This window comes from Ambystoma mexicanum, chromosome 6q, assembly GCF_040938575.1.
Source record: "Ambystoma mexicanum isolate Mex_15411 chromosome 6q, UKY_AmexF1_1, whole genome shotgun sequence".
In the NCBI taxonomy this organism is placed as follows: Eukaryota; Metazoa; Chordata; class Amphibia; order Caudata; family Ambystomatidae; genus Ambystoma; species Ambystoma mexicanum.
The window spans coordinates 1,450,205,324-1,450,232,468 of NC_090937.1; the positions used below are offsets into that span (position 1 = coordinate 1,450,205,324).

At 44.3% G+C, this 27,145-nt stretch overlaps 1 protein-coding gene across 4 annotated transcripts in view; it reads right to left on the reverse strand.

Annotated features, from left to right (window-relative positions):
• Positions 1-27,145, reverse strand: part of UVSSA (UV stimulated scaffold protein A) — a 765,945-nt gene that overhangs the window by 655,333 nt on the left and 83,467 nt on the right. For all 4 annotated transcript variants that reach the window (XM_069632154.1, XM_069632155.1, XM_069632156.1 and 1 more), the window contains 2 exons: positions 16,259-16,379; positions 15,311-15,688 (listed from right to left, as the gene is read on the reverse strand). In XM_069632154.1, the coding sequence (XP_069488255.1) occupies positions 15,311-15,688; positions 16,259-16,379 (499 nt within the window). The remainder of the gene's footprint in view (positions 1-15,310; positions 15,689-16,258; positions 16,380-27,145) is intronic.

The following is a 27,145-nucleotide window of genomic DNA, read 5'->3' on the forward strand; positions in this document are numbered from 1 at the left end:
GAGTAAGATGTCTGCAGACAGAAAATATGGGATTAATGAACTGGGGTTATTGGGGTGTCCCTATCTCTTTCCTTTTTTGCTCTCCTGTAGACCCCCAAAGGTTAACGCTCTCACCTTAGGTAAGTGAATGCCGAGCTCTCCATCTGCCTCGGGGCAGGGTGCTGTAACCAGTTTCTTCACTGGATCGGTAGCGCAGGCCTCTTGACTTCAGAGGACTACTGTCCGTCGTTTACTGCACGAACGGTAAGTTTCGAGTAATTCTATTGTCTTTAAAGTCTTTAGCAATGATGTCTCTTGTTTTGCAGGTTCCGGCGATGGCGGATGACAGGCTGAAGTGAGTTGAAGATGGAGTCCGTGTGATGAATAGAAGCGCCTGGAAGCACGTAAGTAAGCGCTTGTTGCCTGCTTCACGATGCGCTCTAACTGTCTTTTATTTTGCAGGTACGAGTTCGGAGCGGCTGCAGGGTGTCGGGATACCCACTGGGGTTGATGTGGAAAGGAGTAATGGCACGTGAGTATTAAAGTTCCCCAATGTCTTTAAACGCACCTTGTTTTGTCTTTCAGATGCAGGATGCAGCGCCGAAGGCCTCCGGAGCGTGCGAAGAGTCGGTAAGCTTTTGTCTTTCAGATGCCGGAATGCAGTGTGAAGACCTCCGGAGCGTACGAAGAGTAGGTAAGCCTTTGTCTTTCAGATGCCGGAATGCTAACCTGTTCTTTCTTGTCTTTATAGGTGTTGCTGAAGACTGGATTCAGGATGGTAAGCCTTTTTCCTTAGGCCCAGGATCCGATGCAGAAGACACGATGAGTGTTCTGCTGCAGAGGATGCAGAATAACGCAAAGCAAGATTCATCCACCGGGTGTGGTTTAAATAGCCTCCTGTAGTGCTTAGGTGTCTCCTTCCACAGCCACGCCTAGGTAAGAAAAGAGTTCCTGCTTTCCAGAAGAGTTCCAGTGTTCTGAATCTAGGGAGTGGCTCCTGCCCCACCCAACAGGAAAAGTAGTTCCAAACAGAAGAGGATCAGAGGCTCAGCTGGCAGGCAAGTAAGCAGCATGGTCTGCTGCAGGTAAGTCCACCCAAGCATTATGAGCCCGGCGCTTCCAGCGCTGGGACTGGGCATATTTATGAGCCTGGTGCCACTGGCGCCAGGACTGGGTCCAAAAGGTCCCAATTGGGACTGGTTGGCCCTCGGAACCTGGGTTATGGATCTGCTTCCAAGGGAGTTGGGAAAACCCTGACCTTTTGGAAGCAGAGATCATGACAGATATCTTCGGTTTGCATCTTCATTTGGATTTCAGAAACCCATTTTGATAGTGCCGTGATGTGGAGAGCTGTTTTTTTTTCTTTCAATATTTCCAGTGACGGGATCTTGTCTTTGGAGATTATTTTCCTGAGAAGGTCCATTTGTTTCCACAAAACTATTGATTTGATGGACTGAATAGCTAGTTCGTAACGGATTCTTGCCATTGGAAACGAATTTGGGAGAGATGGAGTTTTCCTCCAAAACAGTGCTTCATACCTGGTCCAGTTTATGGTTTCTTGGTTGACCAAGGACTCAGTTGCATACGTCAGGATCGGGATTACTTTTTGTTTATACAAGGCTATTATGGGTTGTATAGAGTATGTTCCATACTTTCTATGAAAGAAACACCCTTGTCTGGCCAGGGATCTGGCTTTTTCCTCGATATAATTCTTCCATTGTTGTTCATTAGCGGAAGAGTTGATCATCACACCCAGATATTTCATTGACGTTGTGACAGCGATCACGTTACTTTCTAGATATATTTTTAGAGTTGATTTATTATTTTTACGCGAGGCAAGTTTCATTGTCTTTGTTTTATTGCCGTTAATCACCAGGTCGTTCTCATGCATGTATTCTTGAGTTTTATCTAAAGATTTTTGTAGACCCGATATGGTTTTGTCCAAAATGATAATATCATCAGCGTATATTAATGTCTGAATAGATTCATTGTTGATTTTTGGCGGGTTTGCATCTGAGTTTTGGATTTTCTCACTAAAGTCGTAGGTATACAAATTGTAGAGGCAGGCTGCCAATGGGCATCCTTGTTTCAAACCATTGGAGGTGTGAATGGGAGATGTTACCATTCCGTCATTGGTTAGCCGGACTCTAACCGAGGTATTTGAATATAGCTGCTTGATGGGATTCAAAATAGAGGCTGAACAACCCCAGGTCGTAAGTTTGGACCAAAGCTTTGACCTGTTCACTGAATCAAAAGCCATCTTTAAAACTATAAAGATGGCATATACTTGATGTTTCTTGATTATCGCTTCATGTTTAATCAGATTCAGTAGCAGTAGATTGACGTTTGTTCCAACTTTCTTGACGAAGCCAGTTTGCCTTTGTTCTTGTTTTGCTTTCTCCTTAACCTAAGTGTTAAGTTTTTTAACAAGAAATCCTGCGAATAATTTACCCCGGGGATCCAGCAGGGCAATGGTACGGTAGTTAGTTGGGCTTTTGCGATCACCAGCTTTGAAGATAGGAATCAAAACGGCCAAAGTCCAACTATGAGGGATTTGTTTCGTTTTTTCGATAAGTTGAAGAAGCAGAATGAAGAATGCTGCCCATTCGTTCGGATTTTGCTTTGAGCATAGCATTTGATAACCCATCGGGTACCGGAGCTCTGGAGGGATTCAGATCCATGATTGTATTTCTTATATCATTAACATCCCAATTGAGATTCCAAGAATCCTCGCTCTGTGTTGTAGCGGTTAATGAGACATTGGGATAGGGATTATAGAGTGTTGTAAAGTGCTTAGTCCACTGGATTTTATACTGTGCATCATTTACAGAAGGTATTTATGCATATCAGAACACTATCAGACAGTTTAATTCAATAAAAGAAGTTATGCCTGTTTGTCTATAACTTAATTGAGGGATGTGTTAGATACTAAATGTGCAATTTAAAGTTGACTGGTCAATGGACCAAAAGTGGTGATCTGAGTCAAATGACAAAGTAGTCCAAAACTGATTCAAGCAACGACATCATTCTGTAGAGCACAGCTACATAGCACATTCCACTTAATATCATGAATTGTACTTTTGTTTTTATTTTAAAATCAGTGATTTTATGTTATGTGCTTTCTCATTTGGTTGCACATAGGAAGGAGACCATTCACCTGCCGTCCTGAATAAATCCAGAAAAAAGACATAAATGCATTGATAGTACTTGGCTGACAATCTATAACTGGTGACTGAAAAGAATGTTGATTTGCATTTAGACAGTACTTTCCTAAGGATTGGTTAAAAATGTGGACGATTTGGCAAACACTTACCTGCCAGAAAAGTGGCACACACAGCAGGGAGAAACAGTGTGCAGGATTTTAGTACAGGACGATCGGGGACCATTCAAGCTCCAGCTATTTTCTGACCTTACAAATCCAACTACATTACTTAAGGGCTCTTAGCAACTGCCCTGCATAGAGACACCCTTTACACAGCTAACGGAGCAGAGGTGCAAAGACTCTTTTATGCTATGCGCATGGAGCACTAAATCAAGGAGGCGGGCAGGTCACAGTCCCTTACACAGCTACCAATGCAACCACTCTTGTTGATCTGCAATAGCCACATATATAGAGGCTGGGACGCAGCGCTCGGTTTTACGACGCCTGTGCGACCCGAAACAGCACAGTATGACAGGCAAGACAAGTCACCCCCTGGTAAGAACAGCTTATCACCCGGGGCTACATCGCTTCGCTGCCAGCACATTACGTACACCCCTTTACTCTATTAAGACACACCCTGTGCTACACCCACTTCTGCCTCCTATACAGCCCTGAGTGCCAGGCACCATTTTAGCGGATGGAGAGGCAGACTGAGTCACCCCCCCCACCCGAGAACAGATTTGCTCTAGTTATGGTCCTTTACGATCTGAGTCGCCTTTGACTCGAGAGCTGACCGATTTTAATAACGGCACAAGCGGCATGCCTCGAGGTCCAATATACTGTCGCAGTTAAGAGATCTCGACCGGCGGCTGTACAGTGAGCCTATTTATGTGCAGGCATGTGACTGTAGATTAACTAGCGAGACCACATATACTTCTTGCTCATGTTTAAATGTATCCAGTCACATACATAGATACATATTTGTACCTAAGTACCACAAGCGTGCTGAAATGCCGGTGACATCTACTCAGCAATGCCCATCACATATTATCGCCTCAGAATGACCATTGCCATCCATGAAACGCTGTTCCTCTTGGTGAAGTGCACTCTACAACCTTGTATCAAAGACTTACTACGGGTAAGAAACATCAATACAGGGCTAGAGTCCCTACTACATACCAGGCAAACGTTAGCCTGGTTACAGAGATCTTCTTCCTGCATGAAGATATATATATATATATATATATATATATACACATCCATACCTCCCATCTCTTTCCTTTACGTACAGGCAGGCCCAGATGTAAATTTGAATGGCCGCTCTCTTCAGACACATGGCGAGGCCCATGGCATTGACCCCCCCAGATGAAGTAGCTCCAGAGGATAGAATGATTCTTCATTCCTGCTGTCCTAACACTCTGGCTATATATTGAATCACATACATCTCTAAGAAACATACAAATTATAGATTATGTTTCCATGCAGGGTCCCACAAAGAAATTGAATATGGTCCTGAAGAATGCAATGGTCCATTAATAGACTGATGCCGAAACTTTGTACCGAATAGACAGATGGGCCAACAGCCATCGTCGCATGGTCCCATCAAAATAATGCAACTTTATTTTTTTCGACGTAGACCTGCAATGAGATCTATTCAAAGTCAGCCTAGACAGGTAGTGATCTGCCTTGGGAATCACTCCCTACGTAGTCGGATACACCAACAGAATTCTTCACACTAGTTTATTATACAGGGTATTTATCAAAACTCAAGGCAAAATTTGTTTGACTTTTTTGTGATCTATTGTTGTTCTTTTTTATATATTTTCAAGTGCCTTTTTATTATCTATTTGATGAAGGTAAACATATTTTGCACTGTTAACACCCATGGGACTTCCACATTGGCATTGATGTTTTTTAGTTATCACGTGTTATTATTATGCTATGCTATTTACTGATGTATTAAGATTTACAATCTATACAATGCTCTCTATATTTATAAGGACAAGAGTTTTTTTTAAACAACTGTGCAAAAAGGAAACTATACTTCTTTATGTCCCTTATTATTATATCTAACTTTCTCTCTTATTCTTAACGTTATGTGTTCTCTTTGCATTATTAACTGTTTGAGCACAATAACAGATGTTGGGAGCCCACCTATGTAACTTGTCCAAATTTGGATCCAGCATCAGAAATGTATAAACATTGCAAAAATATTGGAACAACAGTTGTAGATATCCGGTTAGTTCTGAATTGTAATTTGGTTGATAGGCCATGTGATAGAGTTGTTAAGTTATTCTGTGACATTAAAAATAAGCATTCGCAAAGCCAACCATTTAGGTTCTTGAATAGGCATGTGCCGGCTGTAACACTCACCTGGTTCCCACGGAGGCGCGGCGTCGAAGGCGCAGAACTCTGAAGATGGACAGGAAGGGCCCCTCTATTCTGGCTTCCCTGGCTCGTTGGATACCCTCCTTAGGGTTTGGAAGGATGAGCTCTCCATCCTGCTTCTGATGCAGGGGCGCGTTGAAACCCAGTTACTTCACTGGATTGAGGATTGATGGGAGTTCAGGTAAGCTTGACTGTTCAGGTAAGGCGCTGTAAAAGTTCTGTTCAAAAGTTCAAGCTTAATAATAATGTTTGTTGTCTAATTGCAGCAAGCGCTAATGCTTATGTCTTTTTCCCCTTAGGGGCCGGGGTTCGGAGTGCCGGAGATATGGCGCCGACCCGAAGTGAAACAGTTCTGGATGAGCGCTCAGGTAATGTCTTTGCATTCGCTCATTCAATGTCTTTGTCTTTTTTCCCCATAGGGGCCGGGGTCCGGAGATGCCAGGAAGCGGCAGGACCCGAAATGCAGTGGTAATAATCCAACAGGTAAGACTTAAAAGGAAACTGAGCTTTCCTTATTCCTTTTCTCCCTCTCACCTTTGTTCTTGTCTTTTTTCCTCTAGGCGCCGGGGCGTAGCTGAATCCGGAAGATCGCTGCTGAAGATGGAAGCGCCTTGCAAAGGTGAGTAAAATGCAGCGCTGCAGCGATCGAAACGAAATGCCTTTAAAATTATGTCTTCCTTTTCAGGGCCGTTGGAGAAATGACTCCGGGATGCGGATTTAGCAGGTAAGGGCTTTTCTTCTCCTATTCTCTTCCTTTCTCCCCTTGCAGGTGTTCCAGGGTGCTGGCAGGCGTGGCTGAAGTCAGGATGCAGGAGCTGACACGGTGAGCGTCCAGCTGCTAGGTGCAGAACAACGCGAAGCATGTGTGGCTGTTCGGGTGGGGTTTAAATAGCCTTGGAAGAAGTTCCTGGTATGTATCCTTCCACCAATCAGGTATGTATCCTTCCCCGACCACAACCGGGTGGTGAAGTAGTCCTACAGGTTAAGTAGTCCCATTCAGGCCTCAAGAGGGCCTGGATGAAGCAGCAAGGTCTGCATCAGGTAAGTGTGCACCCAAGCACTTAAACACATATCCTCTTCTATGAGCCTGGCGCCTAAGGCGCCAGGACTGGGGTCCGCTATGAGCCTGGCGCCTAAGGCGCCAGGACTGAGTCCAAAGGGCCCCGACTTGGGCCCGCTGAGACTTCCCTGGTGAAAATGATGTCTGCCTCTGGGGTTGCTGGGCCCGGCCTGGCTCCTTAGAGGTAGGCATCATGACAGTGCCCCCCCTCAAGGCCCCTTCCAAGGTCTTTTCCTCCGGGGGTTTTGGTTTGTGCGGGAATCTTCGATGGAATCTTTGAATTAATCGTGGTGCGTGAACATAGTTACTGGGTTCCCAAGATCTTTCCTGAGGTCCATATCCTTTCCAATCAACAAGATAGAAGAGTTTCGACTTAACTATCTTGGAATCTAAAATGTCTTTCACTTCGAATTCTAATTCTCCATCAATTTGGACAGGGCCTGGGGGCTCAGACAGTCTGGTTCCAGGTTGTACTGGTTTTAGAAGAGATGCGTGAAAAACGGGATGAATCCGCATGTTGGATGGTAAATCGAGTTTAAAGGCCACTGGGTTGATAATAGCTTTGATGGGGTAAGGCCCAATGAATCTGGGATTAAAAGTTCGCTGACCCTTGAGGGGTAGATGTTTAGTTGCTAGCCATACCTGATCTCCTACTTGGTAAGGAGGAGTTTTACTTCGGTGCAAATCAGCGTTTTCTTTATACTTTTTCTTGGCTTGCTGTAAGTGGGTTGTAGCTTCTTTGAAGGCTTGGGTTATTGTGGAATGTAGGTGATTTACTGCAGGCATCTCCAAGGTCAGAGGTGGATCTAGGTCAGAGGTCCGAGGATGGTGACCATACAGGGTATAAAAAGGAGTCTGTCCGGTTCCAGAATGCACTGAATTGTTGTATGCATATTCTGCAATCCAAAGGATGTCCTTCCAATTCAACTCGGATTGGTGTAACATGCACCGCAGATATTGCTCGAGAGTCTGATTGGTTCTCTCGGTTTGTCCGTCGGTCTGGGGGTGGTGGCTGGTGGATAACCGCACGTCTATTTGTGCTAGTTGGCAACATTTCTTCCAAAAGTGGGAGATAAATTGACTTCCACGGTCTGAGACCAATATGGAAGGGAAACCATGTAACCGCACTATATTTTCCATAAATTCCTTGGCCAAGGTGGAAGCTGACGGCAATCCTTTTAAAGAGATAAAATGGGCCATTTTGGAGAATAGATCCACTATTACGAGAATCGTGTTGTAACCACCACAAGGAGGCAGGTCAGTTATAAAGTCCATTGACAAGGTGTGCCAAGGTGCTGGTGGAATGTCCAAAGGTTGAAGTAGGCCGGCTGGCCTTTTCTTTTGACTCTTATTTTGGGCACAGATTCCGCAAGACAACACAAATGACTTTATGTCTTTTCTCCAAGAAGGCCACCAGAAGTGGCGTTTGATCTTTTCTTCTGTTTTCGCAATACCGGGGTGTCCTTCCATTAATGATTCATGATGACGGGTAATGACAAGTTCCTGCAATTCTTTACTTGGCAGAAATAACCGCTCTTGGAAGTAGGGTAAATCATCCTTAACGGTGTAGTGAGGACCCTTTTGACTCCATTCCAGTAAGGCAGAAGAGTCAAAAAGCTGTTTTACTTGAGCTTGGATGTCCTCAATGGTTTGCAATGAAGTCAAGCCCAGAATTCTTTGTTCCGGTATGATTGGCACAGGTTCTAAACTCGAATTGGGTTCTTCCATGCCTATCCGGGATAAGGCATCTGCCTTACCATTCTTGCAGCCAGGGCGATATATAATTACAAAATCAAATTCCGCAAAGAATAAAGCCCATCGGAGTTGTCGCGAAGATTGAGCTTTGGCCGTCTTTAAATACTGCAAATTTCTGTGGTCCGTAATTACGGTGATGGTGTGTCTTGCACCGAGAAGATAGTGGTGCCAAGCCTTGAAAGCTGATTTAATAGCCAGTAGTTCTTTGTCGGTAATTGCGTAATTGAGTTCAGGTGGAGAGAATTTTCTGGACCAAAAGGCTACAGGGTGTAGTTGGTTAGTTTCTGGGTCTCTTTGTGACAGGACAGCTCCAATGGCCGAACTGGATGCATCGGTTTCCACGATGTAAGGGAGATCTGGGCGGGGGTGCTTCAATACAGGTGCAGAGGTGAATTTGGTTTTCAAGTCCTGAAAGGCTTGTTCAGCCTCAAGAGTCCATTCAAAGCGTTTGTTTTTCTTTAGGAGAGCTGTGATGGGTTGAACAGTTCGAGAAAATTCCGGGATGAACCTTCGATAGAAATTGGCAAAGCCAAGCATGCTTTGCACTCCCTTCACAGAGCTAGGAGATGGCCATTTGAGAATGGCGTCCACTTTCCGCGAGTCCATTCGGATTCCTTGAGGTGTCAGGATGAATCCGAGAAACTCCACTTCTGTGGTATGAAAAACGCATTTTTCGAGCTTGGCAAATAATTTGTGCTGGCGCAATTTCTCAAGAACTGCCCTAACATGGTTTCTGTGATCAGATTCTGAGGAGGAATACACCAGGATGTCGTCAATATAAACAATGACACAAACATCGATAAGTTCCCGAAGAACATCATTCATGAAGTACTGAAAGGCGGCAGGTGCGTTGCACAAACCGAAGGGCATTACTTGATATTCGAAGAGCCCAAATTTGGTGCGGAATGCAGTCTTCCACTCGTCGCCCTCTTTTATACGTACCAGGTGGTAAGCTCCTCGGAGATCTAGCTTGGTGTACACACGAGCATCTTTTACTTTGTCGATAAGCTCAGGTATCAGGGGCAAAGGGTAATGATTCTTAATCGTTATCTGATTTAGGGTGCGGTAGTCAATACAGGCCCTAAGGTTTCCTTCCTTTTTAGGTACGAAGAACAAAGTGGAAGAGACTGGTGACTTTGATGGGCGAATGAAACCATTGGCCAGGTATTGATCCAAATACTGGCGCAAATGCAGGTTCTCAGGTTCAGTAAGAGCATAAATCCTACTACAAGGTAGTTGTGCATTGGGTACCAAGTCGATTTGGCAATCGTAAGATCGATGGGGAGGTAAGGTGTTAGCCTGCTCTTTCTGAAAAACGTCTTGGAGTTCTTGGTATTCAGATGGTAGCTGTACTGGGGTGGAAGTTACAGAGGCTAGACCCATAGCTGGATTCCTTGGGTAACAGGTTGGTTCACAATCAGGAAAAGTTATCTTCTTTGCTCGCCAGTCTATTCTCGGATTATGTGTTTCTAACCAAGGGATTCCAAGAAGTACTTGAAATTGTGGGGCTTTGATCACATCAAACACGATTGCTTCCCGATGTCCGTCCTGACCCACCAGAGTGATTTCAACTGTGGAATGCGTTACAGGCCCTGAGGCTATTTCGGTTCCATCAACTGTAGTAATTACATCTTGGGCTACTTTCGGGCGGAGAGGAAGCTTAATCCTGGAAGCCAATTCACGGTCTATGTAATTTCCAATAGCTCCACTGTCTATGTATGCTTTTATAGCATGCAACTGCTGAGGCTGTTTTGGGTTCACAAGCACCATTGGCATGACAAAATGCGAGGTCAAAGAGTTTGTTTTCAAGCTCAGCAAGCGGACCCCTACGCTTGTCGGGCTAGGTCGTTTCCCGAACCAGGTGTCAATAACTCGTTATCAGTGGCTCCAACCACCTTCTTGGGTGGTTTAACTGGACAACTTTGAAGAAAGTGACCGTAAGTTCCGCAATACAGACAGAGTTGCATTTGTCGCCTTCTCTCTCGTTCCTTCTGCGTTAATGGTCCTTTAACACTGCCAATTTGCATAGGTTCGGAAACGTCAGTACTCCTGGAGTTAACGTGGGTCTTGATAGGTACTCTGGTTTCATACTTGAGCCGATCTGCTTTTCTATTTTGAAGTCTGTGATCAAGTTGAACCACTAAGTCTATGTAGTCTGCGCAGGCCTGGGGTGGATCTACTATCTGAGCTATAACATCTTTAAGCTCTCCGCGCAGGCCTCGATGAAACAATGTGATCCTTTTATTTTCAGGCCATCCGGTTTCCACAACTAGTCTATTAAAGGTGGCGATATAGGACAAAAGATCCTGATTACCTTGTCGTAAGGATAGCAGTTTGTTGTCAAGGGCCTGTCCCTGCGAGTGTCGAGCGAACAACCTTTCCATGCTGGCCTGGAAGCCCTGGAAATCCCGGAGAATGGGATCATCCTGATTTACCAATGGAATAGACCAATCGGCAGCACAGCCACTGAGGTAAGATAGTACAAAGGCTACTTTCGTCTGGTCGTTGGGGAAGGCCCCGGGCCTGCATAAAAAGTGTAAACGGCATTGGTTCATAAAAACGGCATATTTCTTGGGCTCCAAAAGGCATGTGTCCAGGTAGATTGATTTGTACCGGGTTATTCGAACCCATTGTTGTAGAAATATCTCCGGAAACAGGTAAAGGAGTGTGCTCTGCCTGGCCCTGCAATAACCTTTTGGCCAGATCATCAGTTCTTTCCTTGGATAGGATTAGTTCCCTTCTGAGAGCATTAGTCTCCTAGCGGGCTGAGTGCACTTCTGCCCGTAATTCCCCTAAAAAATGGGCCAGCTGATCTGTCTCGGAAGTCTCCATAGCGCCCAGGTGGGAAATTGTGGTAAGGCTTCTCGTTCTGTAACGCTCACCTGGTTCCCACGGAGGCGCGGCGTCGAAGGCGCAGAACTCTGAAGATGGACAGGAAGGGCCCCTCTATTCTGGCTTCCCTGGCGCGTTGGATACCCTCCTTAGGGTTTCGAAGGATTAGCTCTCCATCCTGCTTCTGATGCAGGGGCGCGTTGAAACCCAGTTACTTCACTGGATTGAGGATTGATGGGAGTTCAGGTAAGCTTGACTGTTCAGGTAAGGCGCTGTAAAAGTTCTGTTCAAAAGTTCAAGCTTAATAATAATGTTCGTTGTCTAATTGCAGCAAGTGCTAATGCTTATGTCTTTTTCCCCCCCTCATGTTTTAATTGCGTCTCTTTCACTTGAGGTCTTGGTGATTTAGAATAAACCAATAAATTCACGCTTCTGACTGCAATATCACGACTTGAATATTGTGGTTTATACATTGTTGCCATTCGTTTTTTCCACTGCCGACTGTAGGTCCAGCTGGCAGTGGATGATCTTTTGGAACAACCATCTTTCATTATACATTGGGATTTCTCGCATCCTTAAAAAAAAAAAAAAAACAACAGCTATCGTCCTATTACAAATGTTCAATTTTTACTGAAGATCCTAGATAGGGCGGCTTATTTGCGGTTACAAACACATATTGAAAAATCGAATGTGTTGAATGTCCGACAATCTGAATTCCGATAGTCTCATGGGATGGACACTGCTATGTTGTATCTGAAAGCAAATCTTGCAAAGGTTGTAGATGAAGGTTGAATCACACTACTGATGCTCCTCGACCTCTTGCCAGCATTTGACCTTATTGATCATGAACTGCTGCTTGAGAGGTTGAAGGATCTGGCAAATTGCTCCGACACTGCTGTCTCCTGGATGGCCTCTTTTCTCTGACCATGAAATGGCAGAGTGGCCTCAGAGGGTTTTCAGGTACCCCCAGAGCAACTCACATGTTGTACCTCAAGGCGCATGCCTCTCCCACACATTATTTAATGTGTACACAAGACCACTTTTTGACCTCCTGGATAGCGTTGGCATTGGTTATACTAACTATGCTGACGATAACCAGGTAGTCTTGGAACTTACTGGGATCTATGATGAGGATGCAGTAAAATTAAATGGCGTGTACAGGTTGATCCAGGAATGGATCAACTGTCTATTCATTAGCCTTGGATAAGACTGAGCTACTGATTGTAGGCACAAACCAGAGAATAAAAAAACAGGATGACAAGTATGTCCATTTCGAAATATCGAATTGCACTATACAAGTCAGTTCATGGGTGAAGACATTGGGAGTCGACTTAGACTCAGGCCTCACCATGACAAAACACGTGCTACAGACTAAAGCTGCATGTGCTTACACAACCAAATTAATCAGACAGATTAAACCACACTTATCTCACAAAAGTATTTCTTCAGCAGCAGCACCCTTGGTAAACTCAAGACTCGACTACTCTAAAATTCTGTTAGCTGGAACTTCGAAAGGCAATGTGAAAACTCTTCAAATAGCGCAGAATGACGCTTTTAGAGCTGTATGTGGGCTAGCCACAAAATCCTTTCACTAACACATAAATGTTTACTTTGCACAGCGCCCATATACCTAAAACAGTGTCTGAAGAGGACTGTAAATACACGCCCTCTTCGATCTAAAACAAATGGAAATCTAATCGTACCTTGTTTCAATCTAAAAGGATTCAGCCTCTGGAATTCTATCCAGCCCGAACTAAAGAACATCGCAAAACATACAGCTTTTAAAAAAAGCAATCAAAACCTTCCTGTTCAACTCAAAGGACTAGATACACATCTGTATGTGAATTACCAGCAACTGACAATGCCTTTATACTGACCTGTCTTTTCCTACCCTTTATCTTCTGTTATTTGGGTGCACTGAGCCCTATGGGTGTGTTAGTCATTATATAAACCAAATAATAATAATAATTGCCATTAGTCACATAGATCGCAATGTCATTTGTACAAATGCAATCATGTTCAAATTCAAAAGCAGTATAATTATACAACAATAATAAACAAAAAGAGCATTAATTTTTTTTATATTTGGCTCAATAGTTTGGATAGTAAGATTAGTAATATGAAACCGGTTTGGCTTGTATTTGGCTGATTAATCTCCGAAGCATTGCAATTTTCTTAAAAAATATTAATGCTCTTTTTGTTTATTATTTCTTCTTTTCTCAACCTTTATATTTCTCCCTTTCCTTAACAATCCTCCCCTGAACCCCAACCCTGCTCTCTGTCAATTGACTTTGCTTGATGTAATGAATATTCTAACTAAATGTATACTCTTTACAAATTCAACAAATTATACTGCTTTTAAACATGATTGCATTTGTACAAATGACATTGCTTTACTTTGATTTTGCACAACAACATGTACCTAATGTTAGTATATGCCCCGATTTGAGAAAGGCTTACATAGCCGAAACATGTGTCATCATGAAGGGCAAATGGGCAAGTATGATGAAATAATAATTTGACCCTATAAAAGGCAGTTGTTTACTTGTGATTATTAAACAATTCTATGAACTACCTAATCTGGCGCAAGTCTCCAGGAGAGTTTCTTTCTATCACTTGTGACCATTAGGGGAGACATTGCTTTCCTCCCACCCACTCCAGGAAGACGTGACAGCAAACTCTTAATGTGATGCACAGATTGCAATAACAATAGCATAAAGTTTGTATATTTTGAGTCGCTAGCAGAAGACCAGTCTTAGAGAAAGCACCTTTACCGAAACCGAAAAAATAACTTAAACCTAAATGGGACTGATATCCTTTGCCTAGGTACTAATATTAGTCCAAATGATTTCCATCAAAGGTCCATGTAACTATATCACTGAAATAACACGTTTACATACGTCATATGTACACCAGCTGGCATATATTGTGTGTACCTGGGTGCAGGATGGCAGTACCTTGAATCGGAGGATACCCTGTAAATGCCTAGGCAAAAAGCCAAAACCTTCCTTTGCCTATAATTGACCCTGAAGCCATTTCCTTCAGCCAAAAGCTGAGCACTAATGCTGTGCAAAAGGGGCCGTAATACCTGGAAACTAATTCCTGCCATTGAGTATCTAGCATGTATGTAAGCAATATAGCATGGGAGGATGGGGGTGTGGTGGGGGGGAGATATAGGGAATAAAACTGCAATATTTACTGTAATTGCACATTACCTTCAGATAATAACATCATCTTGACAATACAAATAACATTTTGTGTTATATACTGCAAATCGGAGAAGTCCCCATTAGGTTAGGATGGGAAAGTCGCTACTGCAACAGCTTCATTTGCCATAGCCAAAGAACACCAGCGGGCGGTGTATATCGTGTTGTGTCCATCTACACTCTAATGCCAATAGTTTTACTAATTTGGGGCTTCCTTTCCCTTATCAAGTGTCCCAAAAGTTCTCTTCTCGTCTTACTGCCCTTTGCCTGCAGTGCTTGTCCTCTATGCAGCACCTCTTTGCAGTGAAAATAAATTAATGTAGTGGGATGGAAGCCACACCAATCCAGGTACACCCGAGAGGATTGGCCAACACATTTCAGGCATAGCAGATCTAACTTCTTGGAGGCAGCAAAACTTTGGTCTCCATGATGAGTGTGGGTCTCTCCATGATGAGTGTGGGTCTCTCCCCGATGCGTTTTGTGGTGAGGTCTCTGATAACCATTTAAATTCAAAATACTCATCTCACAGTAAAATGTCTACCCACCATACTCTCATCTTATCTATGCAACTCATTCTTTGTGTGCATAGCAGACTCTACAATCAAACAACCCACAAACATCCATACTGGAAAAGATCAATAAGTAAGCATGCGAAACAGATTCTCTTTGTAAGAGCCCCGAAACTGTGGATCAACCTGCCAAAAAAAGGAACCTCCCTCTCGACATTGAAAATTAACAGGAAGTACCTACCTACAAATTGTCTTATTCAAAGCCAACAAACAGTTGCATATTGCGCTAGGAAAGGTGGACCCAATACTACACGAGAGCTTAAAACACACCGATAAATTATTGATTTTGTAGTGAGCGCAATAAAGTCCTTTAAATAAACACCACATGATATTTAAAATATTCAAAATGTAACCAAGTGAGCATGCTAAAGCAAATTACCTGTGGAAATGTCAACATTGATGTTATATGTATGGGAGCCAAGACCATGATCCCTAATAAAGGATTCCTCATTGGCAATTCCAAACTCTGACTCGGATTCATTGTCCTCTTCCATTGTCTCGTTGAGCTTCTCCCCATTCTTTGATGGATTTATTTCAACAGGGCTTTGGCACTTTATTACAGTACACAAATCCTTGCTACAACAGGGCTGTTCATCATCAACGCGTGTTGACCCTTGGGGGGAAGCAGAAGCTTTGGGCACATCCTCTGCAGATTCCATTTCAACATCGTGTACAGAAAACTCAAACGGATCTGGCATCAAGAGCTTGAAACCATTCTTCATCTCAGTAAGACTTGCTAGGATTTCTTCTGACATTTCTGCAAAACAAGGTGTCATAAATAAATGTTTGCCACAGTTTTTAAGTATACTGTTTATCACGTAATACCAAGAAACGGGAATACTTTGGGGGAACTGGTTCTACTTTTACAGACAAATGACTTCCACATTTCAGATCGCCCTAATGTGGTTATGCAAGTCATTTCTAAGTGGAAAATGCAAATATATGTGATAAAATCCCTTAAAGCTTCAAAATCCAGCCAAATTTAAAATATCTTCACCCTCTCCTTCCGCTGACTTACAAACACGCTTTCGCATTCAGAAATGTATATTCCACAATGTCCTAATTATATATCCTTCCATCACATTAAATTGCTACCATGTGGCATTTTAAAACTAAACACATTCTGGTTACTTATACTGCTTACATTGCCTCTAGTTTCATTGTTGATGTTTACTACACTGAAAAGCTGAGTTCCTTTAGCAGCAAGTGTTGTGAAAAACATTTACATAGAAATACACTGCATCAGGTAGATTTCTTTTATGATATTCAGGACACAGAAGTATTAAAAAGACTTATTATTAATTAAAACCTTAGCATAATATCTTGCCTTCCATTTCTTTTTCTGCATTTTTGACTTTTTCCTTATAAATATTCTCTAGCCGTTTCTGCTTCTCTTCCTCCCTTTTCCTGTCAGCTACAGTTTTGCTTTGCACATCATGGAAATCTACCTAAAGAAAAGTACAAATGCAACATAATCACAAAATTATTGAATTAAAAAAAATAATAAAATACAATTGGCAAACATACAGTGGTTCAAATTAAAAATATTGGTGAGACATACTTTCCAACTGTTTTTTAGAGCAATGATATCACGGTGAAGATATTAACAATAACATTTCAATTTTTATAGAGGTTCATGTCAGACTCCATCCCCCTCTTGCGCTGGAATAATATGAGCTATTACCCAACAGTACCTAATTTATCAACCTGTTGATGACTGTTGATGAATGTAGGACTGTAACTGAATTACCGGGACTCACACAGGTGACTGTATTTGCACTCGCTTATTTAAATCCTAGCAGAAAACATTTATAAATAAAGAGCATTCCTATCCACCTTACAAACTAAGCCGTCAGAAGCTGAGCATTTTTGACACTGAACTGTTGAGGCAGAGTGTGTGACAGACATACTTTGCTAGCTGGAATATAACCTTTACCTTTTTTTTTTTTACCCATCAGCTTCATTCCAGAACAGATAGTGTGTGAAGAAAAGTAGCACAATACAAAATGGGCTATAATGGAGTGAGAATTATGCCTACAAAAGGCCTTATAATGTGCAATCGGCACTGGCCATTGGCTGGGGATGTCTGGGGTGTAAGAAATGTTAGGCAGTCACAAAGTGGTAATATTCTCAACATCAGCCATTTTTATTAACAGAAAAAGGTTTGGATAAAGACCTAACATTCCCTATCTTAAAGAGAATATTCCTTCCTGTGAAACTAAAGCAGGCTGGCATTGTGTCGAAACTATATCTGATCCTCACAATAGCATACACAATCAAAAGGTGCAAGGTAAATGTTTCTAATTTCAATGCAACAAAAATGTGCAAAAACATATGACTACAACAAAATGATCCTTGTGTCCTGGGGTTGGCACCCTTCCCCCGAATTGTTTCAGGAACATTTTTCAAACTGTACTGTTTTAACTATAATCTATTAAAAGCAATGACAATGTCTCTTTCACCTAACACCTTCCTCAGGATGGCAAAACAAATGCCTCTTCCACAATACAGGTTGGAATGTAGAAAAAGAAACTCTTTCCTATTGTTTCTGGATGGTTAAACAAATGCATTTTCTCCAATATTGGTTGAAGTATGGCAAAAGGCAAGTCTTTTCTGGTTGACAAAATGTTCAATGTAAACAACTTGATATGACAAAGTTTCTCTTTAACAGACCAGTTCAAATGGGTTTCCTGGTATACTCTCCCGCCTGAATTGCAGCACCTTGGTGTACTTTGCCCAAAAAGGTTCACTACCTGATGTGTATCTCATATCAAGTCTTTCTGTAACTTTCACAGTCCTCTTAGATATAACACAGTTGCACTTCTTCAATACTAAAACGTTGACTTCAGGTATTATTTGTTCCATCTTCCACCATACTGACATCCCATATATGATGGTTTGTTCAAACTCTGGCAACGTTTGTCTCAATATCTCTTGGCAATGCTGGTTCCAGGCTTCCCCAAATTGGCATCTCATATTAGGAGAATTGTACCATTTTTGCCCTTGCTTTTCAATTCTACTTGGGAAGCAATTTTGAATACTGACCAAGTGTTTGTTAACTATTTGGCACATCGTGGTCCCCCTACTCTTTTAGGTTGACTAACTGGTGTAACGTGCAGCTGCGTCACAGGTGTCTGCCTAGCTAGTCCCCAGGGATCTGTCATCCAGGTGGCCAGGACACGGCCATCACTGTTGGATCCAGTTCGGGGGGGGGGTGGACCAGTGAGAGAGGATCACCTGGGTGGGGGGGGTTCCTTGGGAAGAGTGACACTGACAGTTGAGACGCAGTTTCCCCATTCTTTCAAATCCTTTCCTCCATCCTACCACGTAGAATATCCCAAATCACTGCCCCCCCCACCTTTCCGACACAAACACCTTGCACAACATGAAAGACAACGGACTAACACCGGACTAACACCAGAGCCGTTTACCTGACATGTGCCAATACAAGGGTCAGGCAGTCGGGCACTTGACCAGAATCACACACACCCGACAACCCTTTCACTTCCACACAGGGATAAAAAGGTGGAGCACGAGAGCGCACAACGAGACAGCTATCCAGGCACGGCAGTTCAAGAGGAGGTGAAAGGCAGCGAAAACCGAGAGGGTGACAAGGAGACAGGCGACCCTGCCCTTTCCGACCAAGGCCCCTGAGACCTCAGTGGAAGGAATTTTAAGACCACAAACAATAGCCCAAGTGTGTTACAGCAGATATCAAAAGTACACGAAGCGTGCCTATGCTGATAAGCAGGACAGAGCAAGACGCCTGTTACAGGCCTTGACTCCCGATACGAAGAAAGCCAAGCGGTTCATTACAGCCGGTGTTTTGAGGGGAGGACCGATAAAGAAAGCAAACTGTGCTGAACAAAAGTAGCAAATGGTTGATTGCAGAATGTACAAAGAACTGTTGATGTAAAAGGGGGAAATCCAGCTGCATATGAGCCAGGCACCACGTGGGTGCTCACTCGAGAAACTCTGGGCGATTACCCGGTTGTTGAAACTACTATTACCAGAAGGCCTTGGGAAAGGTGAGAAGAGTGTCAAAGTGGTCATACAGGGGTCTAGTAAAATCCTCTGTACAGTCAAAAGTCTTTGACCGTCAGATGATGGCGAATAAGGGAAGTGAATCCCACATTGTAAGAAAGTAGAAGGAACTGTGAGATTGGCAAGAGTGAACCCAAAAGAGGGATGCCGATGGGACGGGGCAAAGTGCTAAGTCCCAAAGATCAGTGTGTTGACAAGAGTGAAGCCGACCAAGGGATGTCCACAGTGATCTGTTTAGTAAAAGTTGGCAAGAGTGAACCCGGCAGAGGGAGGCCGACAAAAAGGGGCAAAGCCTGAGGAGATGTTCAAAAAGACATTAAGATTTGTGAGTGCAAGTAGTATTGAAAAACCAGCGGAAGTGGATTGTCCCTCTTGGCATTTGGGATCTGAGCCCGACCGAGGGCGATCCAGGGGTGAAATGTCATCTACCAAAGTCCAGTTGGAAAGGAACTTTTGTGTTTGTCTGTTTTGTTGAATACAACAGGCTGATTTTTTATTGAAAAGAAACAACCATCGAAGAACCGGATAACTGGTACGGAACTGTGGGCTTGTGCTGGGAAAGCTCGAGTGTGTGCTATGCTCAGGAGATCTGCCGTGTTCTGTGCTCAAAATGTGGGGAAGGAAGACCCCTGGAAATCACATCCTGACTTTAATTATTTGTGAACACTTCTTTCTTTATTGAAAATCCTATCTCACTCTCTTTCTGTAAATTAGTTGTAAGGATTTGTCAATAGTTTTTCTTTTTTTTTAGTATAGGCCTTTCACTTTGACAGTACGCCACAACGACTGCCTTATTTTTCATTTGATGGTTGAAGCTTGCTCCCATCTTAGATTTAGGTTTAGGCTAGGCGTTTTTCCACCCTGCATTTACAGTTTATTAAACACTTTTGAACTGTGATCACTTGTGTCGGTCTATTCTTGATACCATGCCTTCCTTACAGCAGACTTCCCCTTTTTGTCAGTCTCCTTCGGTTTATTTATTAAATTGGTCATTTATAACGCATTTAATACCAACAAGTGGTTTCAAAGCGTGGGATCCGAACCCGTGTTGTGCTGCGTTGTCTTACTTCCAAGACAAACGAGTTACCCCTGAGCGATCCTTTCTCCCCAAAGGTTCCTGTGTGGGCTTTTCATTCTTTCACTGATGGAACCATTGCCGCTCTAAGGGGCCCGCGTCTCCTCCGGTCCCACTGAGCACAGTTCACCTTCAGCAGTCCCTCCAGGGCACCTGTCAGGACTCCACAGGAGTTCCTCTCCTCCGGTCCTAAACACCTCCAGACTTTCACCGGCAAACGTTTCCTGCTCTCCCCACGGCTCATCTCTAAGTCTGCATCTTCCTTTGCAGTTCACTTCGCACTACGCGCACTTTGCAGCTTTTCTCCTCTCTCCTTCTCCGGTCTGATATTTCCAAATGTAATTGTCCCGTGCAGCTGACTTCGATCCCGACTAGACTGCACATTCTTGTTGGTGTCCCATTCACTCCACATTGACTCCTTGCTCCTCTTCCTCTTCTCAGTACTTGAGGCTTTCTGGGACTTGGAGTCCAAGGAAATTTCAGATGGTTTAAAGTTACTTTGTTAGACAGTTTTATTTAAATAACAATTATCATGAACCTTAGAAGTTCAATGTGTTTAAGATTTATTAAGCACATATGAATATTGAATAGAGTTGTGTTTGAAACACTTGACAAAAGTAGGTTTCAAGTCTTTGTAATTAAATGGTTCTGAATAATGGCACCATGCCATCAAAAATTCTGGAATCAATGGATCTTTCCAACAAGAAATGGAAGAACAATGCTTTTCTCCAGCTGAAGTCACAACTACTCCTTGACAGCCATCTGCTCCCATGTGAGCCACCCTCAGAATACCACCCCCAGAGTCAGGATCAGGTAGCGGCTGCCTTCCCCTGGCCACATGGAAGTAGACTACAGGATGGGGATCAGGGATGACTCCAAAGGAGTCATCACAGGGATCATGGCAAGTGAGAAATGGAGTGATGTGTGCATGGGGCGAAGTGAGGGGGCAATCATCTTTTTATGCCTGGCTAGTAGCTTGCAACTTGAAATTGTTATCCCTAGACTAATATAAACCTCGAATGGTCATGATGTTGACACACCGCATTACAGGCATGTGTTATTATGTTAGTCCCTCGTGGTAAACCCTGGTGGAAAGAGATTACAAATGTAATACTTCTCAGTCCAGGCAAGAGGTATAAGTACCAGCTGTTTGGGCGACCGACCCATTGCTTGGAGAAGAGAGTGATGGAAGACGAGCCAGCACCTTCCAAAAACCCATCCAGAATAAGACTAGTTAAAGGTTAATCCTAAAATGTGAATCCCATTAACCCACTGGCACCATAATATGTAAAATGTTGTACAGGGAAAGTAGTGGAAGGGCACAGGCCTCATCATATACATCGGGTATGGCACTGAACAAATGTGCTCTGAAGCACTGCGCAGAGTTGAACAGTATGGTTAATTCAACAGCAACAAAGCACTACAGACACTAATTCATCGCATGTTTTTAACTTTTAAATCCCATGTCAAAGCTACACAGATTAACACTAAAAGAGCAATATTTAGCAATTTTTAAAATACAATAGGGCAATCCAAAATTAAAAAGATACATTAAAACCAATACAATTAAATATATAAAATAGCACCCATCGAACAAGATAATTTTCCACAACTCTGGGAAACGCAAGAAAACTAATTAACTTCCAAGTTTTATGTTGATTTTGGAACATTCTTAGCTCAATTGGACAGTTTGAAGTTGGGAGAAAATAAAAAGGTATTTTAAGAGGGAAAAATACTTTTTTATTCCATGCGAGAGCATTTTACAAGTGATTAAAATATATTTGAATTCTAAAACATCTCTTTTTGCAATCTTTACTTCTTTGCACCCAATTCATGCAAACTAAAGTATGAATGTCTACCTTACAGTTCCCTCAGAAAATAATAGTATTGAGTTCCTTACTGTGGCACTGCTCTGCTGGCTGATCCAAACATGTCCAGAGAGTGATATGCATGGAAGAATGGGGAGGCTCCTATATGTCCGATTATTCATATTTCTTGCTTGGAATAGTTTACTACCTTTTTTTGGGAGCATTTGCCTGTTTTTAGTGAATAAAAGTGACTGCTATATTACTTATCTGTAGGGCTGACCATAATTCATCTTGATAGTAAACCAGCATGCAATTATACTCTTGACCCTTGAATCTTTTCCATTAATGCTGACAGTTCTTAATACTCATGACGGAAGATGCTACAGGGTGACTTGCCAATTACCACTATCTTGTATTGTTAAGAGAGCCTACCACCTCTGCAGGCAGTGTAGACTTGGATGATATTTTACTTTCTTGCCTACCAACAGCACTGTAGAATGATTGCCACGCAATTTCCTGCGACACAACAATACCAAAAGCTCTTGTTACCGTCTTGTGTAAATATGCCCGCCTGATACTAACCGATATACTAACGCAGATACTCCTATAGAGGATACACTGACAAGTCGACATATCAAGCCATCACTAAATGCACATGGCTAACATGGTTCAACCATAAGGAAATCTGCTCTCTTATCTGAGAACACTGCTCTCTTATCTGACACTGGGGTTCTTTCTTTAAAAAGTAAAAGCTTAGAGTTAGCCAGCAGGGCCCATGTGCTGCTGAAAATGAACTTTGAAAATCTAGATTTATTTTTAAAAAGTGGTGGCCTGGGGAGTACATGTTTGAAGTAAAAAATATGCCTTGTCTTTTGGTTAACCCAGCATGCTGCTTTCCATACCGTTCATTTCATCAATGGTTGCAGTCTAGTTCTAGTTCACAGTGCAATATTTCTCATGTTGTCATCTTATTGCTCAGAATTAAAAGGAATAGTGTGCTCTAAAATATTATTGGCTAAAAAGTTGGCCCATAATCAAAAATATATCTTAAAAATATTTTTAAACAAAGTCCCTATGTAAAGTATTGAGCAAATGAAGCTCAAACTGAACAATGTGACGCACTAGGAGGCATCCATTTTGTCCCATACAGCCCGGACGGGTGCACACCTCACCTGAGCGCGGTCTTGTGATCCGCACCTGTGGCACCCGACGCAGGTCGGGCGCTGCGCGCGCCCCGGCGGCCGCCAACTGCACCTGAAGGCGGCAAGCCCAGCTGAGGCTGGCCGCGGATACACTGTCACCTCGCACCGCATACACCTGGGTGAGAGAGACACGCGAAGCAAATTGGATGCAACGAAGCAAGCCACACACACCCATGGCAGCCACAGGCCCGCTGATCCCTGACAGCAATATACAGTGGAGCACCGGCGCAGTACACAAGGCCAGGGGGTGCATGCATAAACAGGCCCAAGCGACAACCTTGGGCCCCCCAAGCATATAAAGGCTGGTGGTGGCTTGTGGAATGGCCACTTGCGTGGTAATCAGGTCGCGGCACGGGCTCAAACTGAATGACATTGAGAGACCGGCAGGGATGTGCCCCCAGTGACAGCAGGCCGTGTGTGGAGGACTTAGGAGCCGGGCAGAATACCGCCCACGTGAGTAGGCTGCAACCGTGACCCGGCAGGGCTCACGGTTGAAACACACGGGTCCCGCAGGGACACCCAGGAAGGCCCACACGCACTTGGAGGGAGTAGCCACAGACCTGGAGCAGTAGGAGGTGGGGCACGCAGACCTGGACAAAATAATCGTTGGTGCACAATTATGTGGGAGGATACAATCCACTCCAGGTGCAGACTCAGCAACACAAAGGAACCCCCAACATAGCCCGCGCGGGTCCCACTGCCAACCGGGGACCAGTTATACGGAAGCCAGAGACCACAAACTGAGAGGTTCGCACACGTATGCCCAGAAACATTAGGATGGCCAACAAACTGCTCAAAACAAAGGGCAAACAACCCATGATCGATGAATACGCTAAAACATCGCCGGTGGCAGAGGGGGCCAGGAGCAAGGAGAGAACCCCCACTGAGGGTACAGCCACCACAAGCAAAGACCAGGAGATCCTTGTAGCAATTGCAGACCTGAAAGTGGCTTGGGAAACCAAATTGAGATTGGCCATGGTCGAACTGAAAGCAGCGCTGGAGCTCAAAGTTGGGGCTGTACAGGAGGAGGTGAATCTCCTCCGGCAAGACGTTAGAGCGCTGGCAGAACGTACAGGCGACTTAGAGAAGGAAGTGGCCCTGAATACAGTTGCATGTGCAACTCATAAATCCGAGCTTCATGCCCTAGTACAACGTGTGGGCAAACTGGAAAGCAGGGCGGACGAGGCAGGAGGACGCGCTCGGAGGAACAATATACGTATCATAGTACTACTGCCTGAAGGAGCTGAGGGACCCGATCCCACGGAGTACATCGAATCAATGCTGCTGCAGGAGATAACTGGAGCAGTGCTTACCCAGGGGTTCACGGTGGAATGGAAGCACAGGGCCCTGACGAGGAAGCCACCACCGGAGACCCCCCCCTAGCCGGTGATTGCCAAGATCCTGAACTATTGAGACCGGGAAAAAATCCTAGAGCACTTCCAGAAGGGAGGAACGATACAAAGGGCGTCTGCAAACATAACGGCATACCCGGATTTCACTCTGCAGGTACAACGCCGACGCATGAACTTTGGTGCAGTGAAGAGAAGATTGCGGGAAGCGGGCTACAAATACATGCTGATCTACCCTGCAAAGTGAAAGTGTACGACAAAAATAGAACACTGTTTTTTGATACCCCGGAGGATGCAACAGAATGGCTGGATATGCAGAGCTGTCCCCAAGAATCGGGTATCTAGAAGGAAGATGGCACAGATAAGTAGCATGGAGACCGTGGCACCCAGGGTGTTGCAGTCTCAGACATTGGGACTAGAATATAGGACAGGATACAGCCTGTCTGAGTAGAGCGACTAGGGCTGTACACGTATGATCCTTGAGCATGGGAACTAAGTGAAAGGTGTAGGAGCCTAATGGAACCAGCCCTCACACCCCAACAAATAGACTAGTTAGGTCACCAGTAGACCGGTGACACCCTGCTAGGTCTCTAATCTCGGCATTCCGAGGCAGGAACAAATGCGGGGAGCCCGAGATTCAGGGATGGAGCTGGCCACCAGTTGGGTTGGGGCAGGGAGGGGGGAGGGAAGGGGTTGTGTGCACTGTATTATAGTTGGGCAAGAGGGGGTGGGGGCTAGTTGGGGAGTTCAAGTTGGATGTGGGAGGGGTACGAGCCCAATTTCATGTCAAACTAGACTGGCGACGAAACCCGGGAGGGGAGGAGGAGGAGGGACAAACCACGCAATGGGTAGCCTTAGAATCGTAACCTTGAACGTGAGAGGCCTCAACAGTTATCTGAAGAGGAATAAAGTAATGATGTACCTGAGAAGGCTGAAAGTGGACATAGCACTACTACAGGAAACCCACCTTACTAAGGATAAACTGGAGGTGGTCAAGAGAAAGTGGAGGGGGACCACCACAGGAGCCACATACTCAGCGTATGCTAGGGGGGTGGTCACGTGGGTGGCACCCCATGTACCATTCCAGCTGCTTCAGTCTACTATAGACCCAGATGGTAGAATGATAGTGGTGCGCGGGATGTTAAAAAACAGGAAAGTGAGCATTATAAACTCGGACACCCGTAACCAAGACATGGCATCCTATTTTAGGGCCCTTTACGGCAAAATTAGCCCCCTACTGGGCGATGCTATCATCTGGGGAGGAGATTTTAATTGTACATTACACCCCAAATGGGACAGGTCAGACAATAAACTATATAGACCCACCCCGGCTGCAAGAGCATTCCAGCCCTGCTGAGGGACTTTGGGCTAGAAGATATCTGGAGACAGCTGCACCCGGAAGATAGGCAGTACTCACATTACGCGGCCCCCACAACCTGTGCACGAGACTCGATTACATGTTTGTGACCTCAGAGTTGGCAGAAGAAATTATAGGTTCGGAATACAAGGCCAGAGTACTTTCGGACCACTCCCCCCTGGTCTTGGAGTGGAGGCACCAGTCCCCTAGAGCGAAAATCCCGACATGGAAGCTAAGAGCCGAAGGCCTGCAGGACTCAGGATTCCGTGAGGACCTAAGGGAGGCAATTATCGAGTACTTTGACATCAATACAGGGAGTGTACAGTCAGAAGGAACCTTGTGGGAGGCGTTTAAAGTGGTAGTGCGGGGCGCAGCGATATCCAAATCCAGAGGGCTCCAAGGGGGCATACAGCGGGAGCTACAGGAGACGGAGAAAGAGCTGGAAGAAATAATGCAGAGGGAGAGCACCTCACAGAAGTAATACATCGAAAGGCAACATGCGGGTTGGGGTGATAAACCGGGAAGGCTGCTAGCATGGTTATACAAAAATGAAACACCACGTCCAGTGGTCAGGGAGATAAAGGGGGGAGAAGGCCAGACCTGGGATACCCAAGAGAGAGTCAATGAGGGGTTCCTCAGATTTCATAAACACCTGTATGAGGACACAGGGGAGGAGATGGGTCGAGAGATTCAGGAGACACTGGAAGACATAGGATTGCACAAATTAAACGATCAGGAACGGGAGGACCTGGATGCCCCAATCACATTAGACGAATTAGAGACAGTGATCCAGCACCTACCCACGTGCAAGGCTCTGGGGTCGGATGGGCTCCCAAGCGAATTTTACAAGACATACAGGCAGGAAGTGCTCTCCCCGCTCCTTGCCATGCTAAATGAGGCGTTTGAAGGAAGGGGGCTGCCAGAGTCCCTTAGGGAGGCGGTGGTCATTCCGCTCTTAAAACCGGGCAACCAAGCATGGATTGTGGGTCATATAGGCCCCTATCAATGTTCAACCAAGACAGCAAAATCCTCACAGCCGCGTTGGCAAACAGGCTCAAACAAGTTTTTTTTTTTTTTTTTTAAATAGTTTATTAATTTTATTCAAACCAAACAACAAATACAAACAAACCCAACATGCAGTGTAATTTACAACAATTCCAGTAAACCATTTGTATTTCCAATTTGCCACTGATCCCCAAGTCCCACCCTCTATTATGAGCCTATTTGTACTTCTCGTTCAGTATCTGCTACATGCGGCTGGGTCTCACTATCTTTGGATTCAGTCGGGTCCGAAATAGATCCGAACAGTTCCGCTATTAATAGTTTCCATGCCATCAAGGTACCCACTTCTTCCTCCCCACTCATGCTGCTCGCCTCCT